General features: G+C 39.9%; 2 protein-coding genes across 2 annotated transcripts; both read left to right on the top strand.

The window, feature by feature from the left end:
• Positions 1–1723: 1723 nt before the first annotated feature.
• On the top strand, positions 1724–4725 carry LOC110068515 (superoxide-generating NADPH oxidase heavy chain subunit A-like). Its single transcript, XM_020775892.2, has one exon. The coding sequence runs from the start codon at positions 2163–2165 to the stop codon at positions 3741–3743; it is 1581 nt and encodes a 526-aa protein (XP_020631551.1). The 5' UTR covers positions 1724–2162; the 3' UTR covers positions 3744–4725.
• A 4766-nt stretch (positions 4726–9491) lies between these two features.
• LOC110068480 (visual pigment-like receptor peropsin) lies at positions 9492–10722 on the top strand. The gene has a single exon (XM_020775859.2). It carries the CDS (start codon positions 9492–9494, stop codon positions 10554–10556), a length of 1065 nt encoding a protein of 354 aa, XP_020631518.2. The 3' UTR covers positions 10557–10722.
• The last annotated feature ends 588 nt before the right edge of the window (positions 10723–11310 follow it).

Genomic DNA, 11310 nt, shown 5'->3' with positions numbered 1-11310 from the left:
TTTTTATGTTTTACAAATACGTAACTAAAGCCAAAAGTTTTGAAGGAGGATCAAGCAGCCAAGATTGGAATAAACAACAGCTGTTTAGTTTTTTGCTTTCAGAGAACAACCGGTCGAAAGAACACACGTATATATAGTGTCATTGTTAAAAATCGGATAACCAAGATATTGCAAATGACCGATATTTGCAATGTTGCAGAAGTGAACACTCTTTGAAATTGCTATGCGCAAAGTTGCAAAACTGAGAAGAGATCGCAATTTTACTTTTGCTTCGGTGTGCGAAGCTTAACTCCGGGGATACTGCCGAAAAATTGAGAGGGGGTGTGCGGCCCGCTTCCCAAAACCCTTACCCTATTTAAGACTAAAATCTGCGATTTTCTCTACCCTATTTAAGACCCATTTCAAGACTGGAGTGCAAAAACCGTACCCTATTTGGCAAAAAAGCTATACCCTTCGGGGCCGCTCATACCGATGCAGGCCATAGAAGGGAGTACCCCTCTCACCCCGGGAGCTTAATGTCTAACAAGTCAGCTAATTCACACGTGGCGAAAATCCAGAAATTAAGACACCGCTCTTTTAAATAAGCAGAGCGGAATCTTAGCATAATCAGGTCAATTGTGGGGGGATATTAAGATCTCTGTAAATTTTAAGCCCTAATCTTTTCTAAGTTTATACCTATCGCTCGTCGAACTCAAAGCTGAAAAAGATGCAGGACCACGTCAATTACGTCTGGTTGAAAAAGTTCGAGTGGTTCACTTCGTAAGAAAATCGGAATTTTCAAACCGAAGACAACCTTCGAGTATACCGAGGCTCCGTCCACACTAAGCCGAAGGAATTTAAAAACGCAGCTATATTTTTACGGTTAGGCCTACCGTCCACACTAATCCGTCACGAAAACGGAGCTTTTCGAAAACGCTCTTCAAACCGGAGGAATTTGAAAACGCCGGCTTTACGTTTTAGCGTGGAAAGAAAACATTTTGAAAACGGAGCTTTTCGAAAACGATGACATCACGATAGTCGTGTAATTTCCCAGCTCGAGTTTTCCTCAAACACAAATCCAGAATGACCGGTAATTGTTGCGTTTTCAAATTTATCCTGCGCAGTGTGGAGTTACTGAACCTGAGCCTGAGTTTTTCCTTGTACTTTAAAAGCAATCGTTAGATATTTCGCAGCTAGATTCACACGGCCAAACCCGTATTTAATTCTCACTTGAAGCTTGATCTGGGATCTCAGTTAACAACTCTAGAACTAGTGCCAGGTCTTTCGCTTAATCTCCTCGGTCCTGAAGGGGGTCTGAATTATAAGTGCTTCACTTGTTATACCGCTAAGCAATGAAGACAATTGACAAGATAAACAGATGAATTAAAATTGTAAGTAATAAAAATTACTTCAAATTTCATTGGTCTGGTTTATAGCAAGCGGAACTGCAAGATCAAATAGCCATTTGGCATTACTACCATTTATTGAAATAAAACTTAAAGAAATCTTATATGCGACTTGCGGATAGATAGACAATAGTGACAATACAGGTGGAGGTAAAATAATTTTGAGAGCTATGACTAGGACTTTTACATGAAAACTGCTGAAAAAAAAATTCCAAGATAGAGTAAAACATAACTGACACTTAAACCATTTTAAAAATAGAAATGTTTACCTAGAACCTGTTTTACATTGCTGGAGATCAATCAAACCAGAATATATAATATGCAAATTAGTGCTTTTTTTCTCTGTCAAACTCTTTTACTACTCTTATCGAGCTTATATTTATGCTAAAACCTTTCTGCTTCGGATCAGTATCAATACACGAGTCTTTTGGCTTGGTTGGCATTGCATTCTTGCCTTTGAATCGATCGCTATTTCTCATTTTCCAGCAGTGCAGTTTGAGCTAGCCGATGACATAAGCACATTTTCGTATACTGTTTTGCGAAACATTTATTCGCTTGGCTGCGAGGTTGAAACAAGGACTCAAAGATTTTTTCTGTTATTTACTCATCTGCGAAAAGTGTGTCTGCTGTAGTGTGTTGGAAAACACGCTTTAAATTACAGCTCTTTCGATTGGCCGTTGCGTTCCACGCCTTACATGTAACTGTTTGTTGGCAAATACAACTTTATCTACTTGCACATCGAACAAGCGCTTTTACATTTAGCTGCTTTTGAAAAACATGCACCAGTCCTACCAAGTTTCCATCGAGCAGCCTCGGCGAGTGGAACAAACAGATGGGCGACAAGCGGCGGTTGTAGACCCACTTAACGTGGAACACTTCGAGCATCAAGGCTCTGAGCGATGGAAACCTTACGAAGATTCGAAGTACGAGTCGCCCGTACTCAATCGATTGTTTCCATGGCCACGTTACTACCACTGTCGCTGGAAGATACTTAGTATTTTCCACACTCGCCTTCTATTTGGAATCGTTCTTGGAGAGCTGCTTGTGTTTGTATTGCTCATTGGGGGACTAGCTGCAGCATTGGGAGTGATCGGATTGAATGACGACGAAGGCGGAGAAGGAACTGGGGGTATTGCAACTATCGCACCGGCCCTCTCATTCGCTTTTGCTTGTAGAAACTCGCTATGGGTGCTGTTCACCGGTATGCCATTTGAGCGAGCGTTATTCTGGCATAAACTTTGCGCTTATGTCAGCGTCCTCGTCGGTGCTTGGCATGGCTATGTGTCTCAGAGATGGGATGTCTCCGGACTCCTACTCGTTGGTTCTATGGCTGGTCTCTGCCTGACGGCCCTGAGGTTTATTCGCCGGAAGGTCTTCGAAGCTTTCTATCGTTTCCATTGGGTACTGTTCCTACTTGTCATCGGCGCCGCCATTGCTCACGGTGCCGGTGCGATTGTATTCGGGGTTGTCCTGTGGGTGTTCGACATACTGGTCCGTGCGTTAATCGTACTTATCAACAATAGAAAGCAACGAAGTATCTTGGCCGTCAGACTTCCCTCAAATGTCGTTCGCCTGACGTTCCTCAAGGAAGATTTCAACTACAAATCGGGTCAGTACTGTTTCATATGTGTACCAGGTGTATCCCTGTTTGAATGGCATCCATTCAGCCTGTCCTCCTCCCCCCACGAGAACGTGGTCTCACTGCATATCCGCGTACTCGGAGACTGGACCGAACGGTTGTACGACTACGTGGAGGAGACAAAACCGATCGATGTCTATCTCGACGGGCCATACGGAGCTCCGTGCCTGGACGTCGACGGCGACCGCTACAAGCTCTTCATGTTTGTCAGTGGCGGCATCGGGATCACCCCTATGCAGTCTATCTGCAACGACGTGCTGCATCAGCGCAGACGAGGGAGGGACATCCGCAAAGTGATGTTCATCTGGTCCGTCCGTGACCTCTTCATGGTGACAGCAGTGCTTGATTACGACAAGGAATACTTCCAGCAATCTTCGGATCACCGGCTTCCACTGTCGTTCACTCCAGACCTTGTGGCGAGAGGTGAGTCAAAGGAGGTGATGGAAAATTACTTCCATCTCACTAGAGAAAGAGATTCGTCCAAGTTCGAAGTGGCTAACATCCTTCCAGAAGTGCAGCCAGACCTAAAATTTGGCCGTCCTGAGCTTCCAAATTTGTTCTCTAAGATGAAAGACTACGCAGGTGAAGAGGGAGAGAAACGGGTAGCGGTATTAACCTGTGGACCAACCTCATTGGTTGACAGCGTCGAGGAACTATGTACTAAGTGTTCATCTGGAGGAGTCACATTTGATTTTCATAAAGAAGTCTTTGAATTCTAACCTAGTCCAGCTTGTCACGCAACGCTAGGGGGAGATGGTCACGTAGCGTTGCGTGACAGAGAGAGGTACTAAATTGGACTAGTTCCAATCTCTAACAGAAGAACTTTCAAAACTTGTCAAAAAAAAAAAAACAAAAAAAAACGCGGTACCCTTTTCATTTTGATGTAAATTCATTGCACCGTTGTATGCTTTTGTTATTCTTTTCATGTTAACTTTCTATATTATAGACATCTTACCAGATTTGGCATAACACACCTGCAAAGAGATTAAATTATTCAGAGCCACTCCCTGATGATCGGCTTACTAAAGCACTTAGGATTTGGAGGAATAGTAAACGCTGAAAAATTCAAAACAACGGATTACCTGGCATGATATTAAGAAAGCCTTTAACATGATACTTGGTATCAATACGTAACACAGCGTATTTTGCACAGAAATAGGACTTCGAGTTAAACGGCTTTGTTAACTTCTTTTGTTGTCCCTCAGGTAATAAACTGAGGTGATGTTCTACCTCTCTCAAATTTTACCAGCTTTAGTTAGTGTAAGTAGTGTAAGTATTCGGTATAGTGTTTAGAGTAAACTAATTAAAAAGTAAGTAGCGTGAACATTATACAGTATGTAAAGATAGCTAACTAAAAAATAATACTGTAGGTAGAGTAAGCTAATTTAAGTAATGTTTAACGTGAGTATCGCTAGGTACTCATTATAAATAGTATCACCCAACTAGTGGACTAATGCAAATCCTGCATTTTAATTGGCTACGCTGCTAGAGGACTATTAGTAATAGTCCTCGAGTAGCGAAATTGGCCCAATCGAGCGTGACCGTTCTTTCGTTTAGACCCGTAGCCCGCAAGGGCTACGGGTCTAATTGTTAATTAGAATTAGGGGTTGCTTTGTAAGTAATGTAAACATTGTTACTATTGTAATTACTCTAAGTGTTACTGTACTGTTGTTGTAAAGGAATAAAACAAAATAAAGGTGATGTTATTGCGCGCCTTTTCTCATGTGTACAGTCGACCCTCTCTAATACGGACACCGAAGGGACAGAGCGAAGTGTCCATATTAGAGAGGTGTCCGTCTGGGAGAGGTCACTATGACGAGTCACTTTTAAGTCTTCACTGACAGTTTAAAGTGTTAAGTAACTAAAATCAGGCCTAAAAGTGAGTGTCTTGGGAATTTTTGAATCTAAATGATAAAGTGTTAATGTTTGTGTAACTGCGGACAGGAAATGGTACGTACCCCAAACTATCGAGCCCTGGTCCATGGAGTGTCCGTAATGAAGAGAATTTGCTCCTTAGGACCGAGATTTAGTGTTCATTGTCCGTTAATGAGGCATACTGTGAAAGAGGAGGAAACCGGGCTGAGGTGGAAATTTACATCAAAACTTGAGGACCTCGACTTCGCTGATGATGTAGCTTTAATTTCGTCAACACAAAGATACGTGCAGTTGAAAACAAACAGGCTGGTAGAAAATGCAGAAAGGACAGGCCTTCGGGTAAATGTCGGGAAGTGTAAAGTCATGAGAGTCAATGCAACGAATAATGAAGCCATCACAGTGAATGGTCTGGCGTTGGAAGATGTAGAGAAGTTTTTCTATCTAGGAGCCACAGTATGTAAACAAAGGGGCGGAGAAGAAGACATCAACGCTAGGCTAGGGAAAGCGAGGGGAGCGTTTGTGAAGCTGAATCGAGTATGGAATTCCAGCAGTGTGTCGAGGAAGACAAAGATCAAGCTATACAAAACATTGGTCAAATCAGTTCTCATGTATGGTTGCAAAACATGGAAAACGAACGAAGGTGATGCTAAGAAAATCGATGTGTTTCAGAACCGATGCCTGAGAAGGATAATGAAGATTAAATGGCAAGATAGGATTAGTAATAGAGAGCTACTGGAAAGGGCTGACGTGGAGAGGTTGAGTGAAGAGGTAAGAAGAAGGAGATGGCGATTCATTGGACACATCCTCAGACAACAACCTGACAATGACTGTGTTACAGCCCTGACATGGACCCCAGAGGGAAAGAGAAAGAGAGGCCGGCCAAAAACAACCTGGCGGCGCACAGTAGAAAAGGAGAGGTCCAAAGCAGGGTGGCAGTCCTGGAGAGAGGTGTGCACTGCAGCGCAAGACAGGAATCGATGGAGAGCACATGTGGAGGCCCTATGCGCCAACTTGGCGCCAGGGGACAGGTGAAGGTGAAGGTGAAGTCCGTTTTAGAGAGAGTCCGAATTATAGAGGTTCTTTTTAGAGGAAATGTATAAAAAGTTTGTCGGTACATAGGAAACTGTCCGTATTAGAGAGTGTCCGCATGGAGAGGTTCGACTGTATTACTTTTTGTTTCGTCTCTTCATTGTTGTTGACACCATATTTAAGAGTACCTTGTATGCATATTCTAGTCTGATGATGGTATAGTTCTCACCAAATATAATTTCTAGTTTTGCCAATTGTTGTCTGAATTTCGACACAAATATGAACATTCTCGGATTATCATTCATTCTTTACGAGTATTTCACTTTCGACTTTAATTTGCAGCGGCCACCGTGGCCATCACCTCGCTATATGTAAGCCAAGTCACGGCCGCATTAAGTTTTGATCCTGATTGGTTAACAACAACAACATGTTTGCTCCAATTGGTTCAGCTACAGATGACTGCCATCGCAACACAATATTTTTTTAAGAAATAAAAAGAATTAACGATAGGATCCCTAGATCTCTAAATCCTTTAGAGAACTGGGTTTGAAGTAGAATAACGATTAATTAATTCACGGTTTAGCGTGCATCACCGAGTTTTATGGAATAACTTAGATACTACGTGCGCTCTCATTGGTCGATAGGTGTGTTTACATGAGAGTATTTAAATACGGTTGGGACGTTTTATATTCGTACATATTTTTGAGAAATATTTTATAAAGGACTTTTTCGATGTTAACATAGCCTCATGTAAACACTTGGGAGTAAAGGAGAATTCTCGAAAGTTATGCAAACCCGCAGGTTTGCATAACTCTCTCGAATTACATAAAGCTATGTATACACGGAAAAAGTACTCTATTGCTTAAATGAAGCACATTGGAAGGTTGGAGAGGACGAAAGCTTTTGACAAAGTTTGAAAAAATTCTGTACGTTCAGAGCCAATTTAAATTTTCAAACTTTAAGGTAGGCCAGCTACTTGGCAAAAATAAACGCAGCCTCGATTTATATATTCTATTTTTCGTAAAGTTGGTATATTTTTTTGTTATCATTTCCGACATTATCAAATAACAATGCAAAATTCCCAGTTAACCAAATCTGTCACAAACCTTTAAACAATTCCCTCATATAACATATGAATATCTATATAGTAAATTTTATGAAGCAAATCTTAAAGCCAAGGAAAAAATTGTAGCCATCGTGTATGCCATCATAATCATCATATCAATTGTGTGATGAAAGTGAAAAGCGCGTAATTGTCGCCTCTGAAATTGCCGGCATTTGTGTAATCTGCTCTATTTGTTCTTTTAGTCGTGGATGCCCAAAAAGTGTTGCGACGAATATTTTAAAGTGAATTGCAGCTGCGCTGATTTATTTCAAATGTGCCTTCTCGCCTGCACAAGGCTTTCGATTTCATTCTACTCTTCCGCTTTTTTAAGAGTAACTCGTGGCAAACGAAATCCTTGAATTCAAATTTGCGCGCTCAATCTTGAAGTGCAAGTTCTTAAAAGTCGATAACAGTTTGGTAAGGTGAGTACTGTTATATGAAACTGATGCAAGGTTAGCTGATAGTAATAATATCTAAAATGTTTCAAGCAGTTATTTCGGTACAAAAGTGCTCAAAGCATTTTATTTAAGACATTGTAAAAAGCAGGCTGTAGTGAAAGAGTGTTACCGAGTAAAATCGCGCATTCCAGAACGAGGCACATAACAAAAAGAGGACTTTACAAGACCTCCATTCGTATACAATATACGTATTATTTTACCCTATGTTTTTGCTAAATTTACTTTTGGTAGGCTTTGTGCAATTTCAACAACCGAAGTGAAGGGTTCCAATCTTATCTTGAGATCAATGTATGATATAACTAATGCCATTTGGGGAACAAGGTATTTAAAGGAGCTACGTCACGGTTTGCGCATCTTGAAAAGTTTAGCCTAAATTTTTCAAGTTTGTCGTTTGTAATCCGTGTTAATCTTCTGCATCCTTAACCATCCTTGATCCTTTGTGGTTTATTATTATCTCTTTGGTGTTTTTCTATCTTAATAAACTACTATTTTCATGTTTCCTTCAATTTGAGAGTAATTCTGTACATGGTCAAAAATTCAAAATACGGTGACTGAACAGTCTTGCATTTAGGACCAGCTTTACGAAAGACACGAGTCATACGTTTTCTTTACATGCTTATACTTTCAACACGACTTTTGTTCTGGTCCTGTAGAAACTCCATGAAATCAAATGTTATGATTTCAGTTATTTCAAACAAAAAGTGTGTAATGTTTGAGGAAGCCACCATATAGGTTTATTAAAAACAAACGGAAATGCCATTTTTTAAATTAGTTCTGGCTTTTAAAATGATCTTTCGAGGTTTTTATTTGTGGGTGTCATTCAGTAGGCCAGAATCATTAATTTAAGTTGATTCAGATCCTTTCGAAAACAGAGGCAAAAATTAAGCAATTACTTCAGCTGATCTACTCTTCCCACAGTTAATCCATCCTGTTCATGTCATATCTTAAAGGAGCTCAGTCACGGTATTTTGAGTTATTTTGGCCACATACAAAATTACCTTTAAATGGTAGGAAACCTGAAAATAACAGTTTAATAAGATAGAAAAATACGAAAGAGATAATGGTAAACCATAAAGGAAACGAGGATGGCTAAGGATGGAGAAGATTGACACGGATTTCAAACGATGAATTTGAAAAATTGAGGCTAAACTTTTCAATATGCGCAAACCTTGACTGAGCTCCTTTAAAGAAAAAAAACAAAACAAAACATAACATAATCAGAGCTAGCGCAAAGTTGACTCAACCACTTTATTTCACTTCCAATAGTATAAATGAATACAGTCAGAACGACAATTACTCCGGGAAACCACACTTTATTTTGGTACTCAAAAACGTTTTTAAAAATGGGATGATTAAATCATTTAGCAAAAAGAAGTTGTATATTATATAGTTACTAATCTAACTAAAAATACGGAACTCGACTCGTTGATAACTATTGATATTAGACAAGGAAACAGTGATAGGCAATAGGCAAAGAAAGAGTCCAGATACGACATGGCGAAACTTGGACTGAATTTGTGGATAGAATAGACTGAGTTTTGTGACATTACATTGGAGGTATTGTTGAAGATTGATAGCACCCCTTTAAATGTTAAGTGCATCATTTAACTTTAGTGGTGCTAATTTGAGATCTTTTTAGTGTTTTGAAGCTATAGAAGTGTTAAAAATCATAAGCCCGGTATAGAATTACGATTTCTGCATGTTTATTTAGTTTATCTATGGGTTGATATTTCTGACATGGATTTAGCGAGATAATCATATCTTTGGAATGGTTTTCCTCCAACCTGTTTGTCGCATTTGTGGGTTGGAAATAGATAATACAAATAAAAACATTTCATCTGTGCTTCTCCTTTTGGATAGATACAAAGGAAGAAGTTACGGATATGATCACCGACTTCCGTAATCAATAAGTCTTGCCTAATTAATGTTTAGACTAATATTTGTTAAAATTTTGATGCTTAGGTTTCCTTTGTGCAGCGTTTCATACATAGTGCAACAAAATGGCGAACAATTCTCAATCAACTTCCCAGGATCCTCTTGGTCGGTCACGTGCTGAAATTGGCATGGAAGTGACCTTGGCCACTCTAGTGTGCCTCGCTTCCACGCTCGGCAATTTGCTGGTTGTTTATGTCATCAATAAAGACATCCGACTCAAGAGCGTCACAATCATTTTCATTCAAAATCTGGCACTGACTGACATCTCCATGGCAACGCTACACATGCCATTTTGGGTAGTGAGTGTGTACACGGGAACTTGGAATTTTAGCGAGTCGTGGTGTGAAGTCTCCGCATCAATACAGTTCACCTTAGGCATGGCTTCCATTCTCAACATGGGTCTGATCGCTCTGAACCGATACATAAGAGTCGTAAAACCAGCTCTGTACAGCAAGCTATTCGCAAGTGATAAAAAGGCCAGGTTTTACTGCCTTCTTGTTTGGCTGATTGCCATGCTTCTGGCCACGCCCCCTTTGTACGGATGGGGCAAAATGGCTTATCATTCAAAATTCTTTGTTTGCACGTTCAACTGGCAAGTCAAGTACATATCATACGCCATATTGACCGTAGGCGGAGTCGTTAATGGGGTGACAACCGCAATATTTTACTGCTACTACAAAATTTATAAAACCGTGAAAATAAGCACGCAAAATATGAACGCTCGTGAGGAAGAGCATGGCGTCAGTACATCGAATTCTCGTCCCACTGACATGAAACTTTTGAAGACCAGCTTCACTGTTGTTTGTGTCTTTTTGATGACCTGGGGGCCAGTATCTATTGTCGTTATTATCGAGTCTGCTGGTTGCCTAATTCCAAGGGAGGTCTGTATCGTGGTTATTTACGTGATGTTCTCGAGTAGTTTGGCAAATTCCATTATCTACGGAATTATGAATCCGCAGTTCAAACTGGCGTTTAAAAAAGCAGTAAGTTGCGGTCGTTATTGCAACGAAAATATAAATCGCAGTCATACAGAGAATCGTACGAGAACTACTGACGCGAATGTTCAAGAGGAAATGGGAAGACGCTGTAGCGTTCATCAGTCTACTTTAATAGTCGAGAAGAGTGTTTAATGTTTAAACGTACAATGTATGGTGTCACAGACGTGTAGAGGAGTATTTTTGACGAATTTCGAGGTGTTTGGAACTGTGGTCAAACACTGTCTTCAGTCTTTGATATATCTTCTCAATCGAAACTAAAACTAAGGAGAAAACGGAGAAATAAAATCGTAAAAATCTACGCTACTTTAATCAGATATCCATCTACCGTCACGGTAATGATTTCCTTTGTTGAATTATTAATGAGTTACAGAAAAACTAAAAAACCGCTAAGCTACATACAAAAAGCTATGCTGACAAAATCAAATGAGATAAAACAATTGATACATTTTTGCCGTGCAAAAAATTCCTCTCATATTAAAACGAAACCTTCAAGATTCAAAACAATTCTTGAATCTGATTCTAAGGTTATGAGGTTAGTCTATCCTGACGATTAGCACTACATCTGTCAGCTTTAGAAACACGCAAAAACCATTCAAGATTACGAAGTATGTATTCGAAGTGGGGAACCTAAAAAAATAATGAAAAATTTGTTATCGACTTCTGAGGAACTCGCAAATTATGAATCTAGGGTTAAATGGTAACTTTCAGTATATGTAGTTTTAAAATTTGCATTTTTGGGTTTTGAGAAACAGATTGCGGGCCAATGGTCTTCGGGCAATATATTTTCTTCTCCAAGGAGATCAGTACGCTGAACGAGTTTGCTCAATTTATCATCTCCTTTACGCTGTAATTTTCTATCTCTTTAGTTGGGACTATCAGCCGGAAA

The sequence above is a fragment of the Orbicella faveolata genome, unplaced genomic scaffold (assembly GCF_042242905.1).
Source record: "Orbicella faveolata isolate gen_17 unplaced genomic scaffold, um_ofav_v1 contig_14, whole genome shotgun sequence".
NCBI lineage: Eukaryota > Metazoa > Cnidaria > Anthozoa > Scleractinia > Merulinidae > Orbicella > Orbicella faveolata.
Note: the sequence above shows the minus strand (reverse complement) of the source record. Positions and strands in the feature narration are given on the sequence as shown.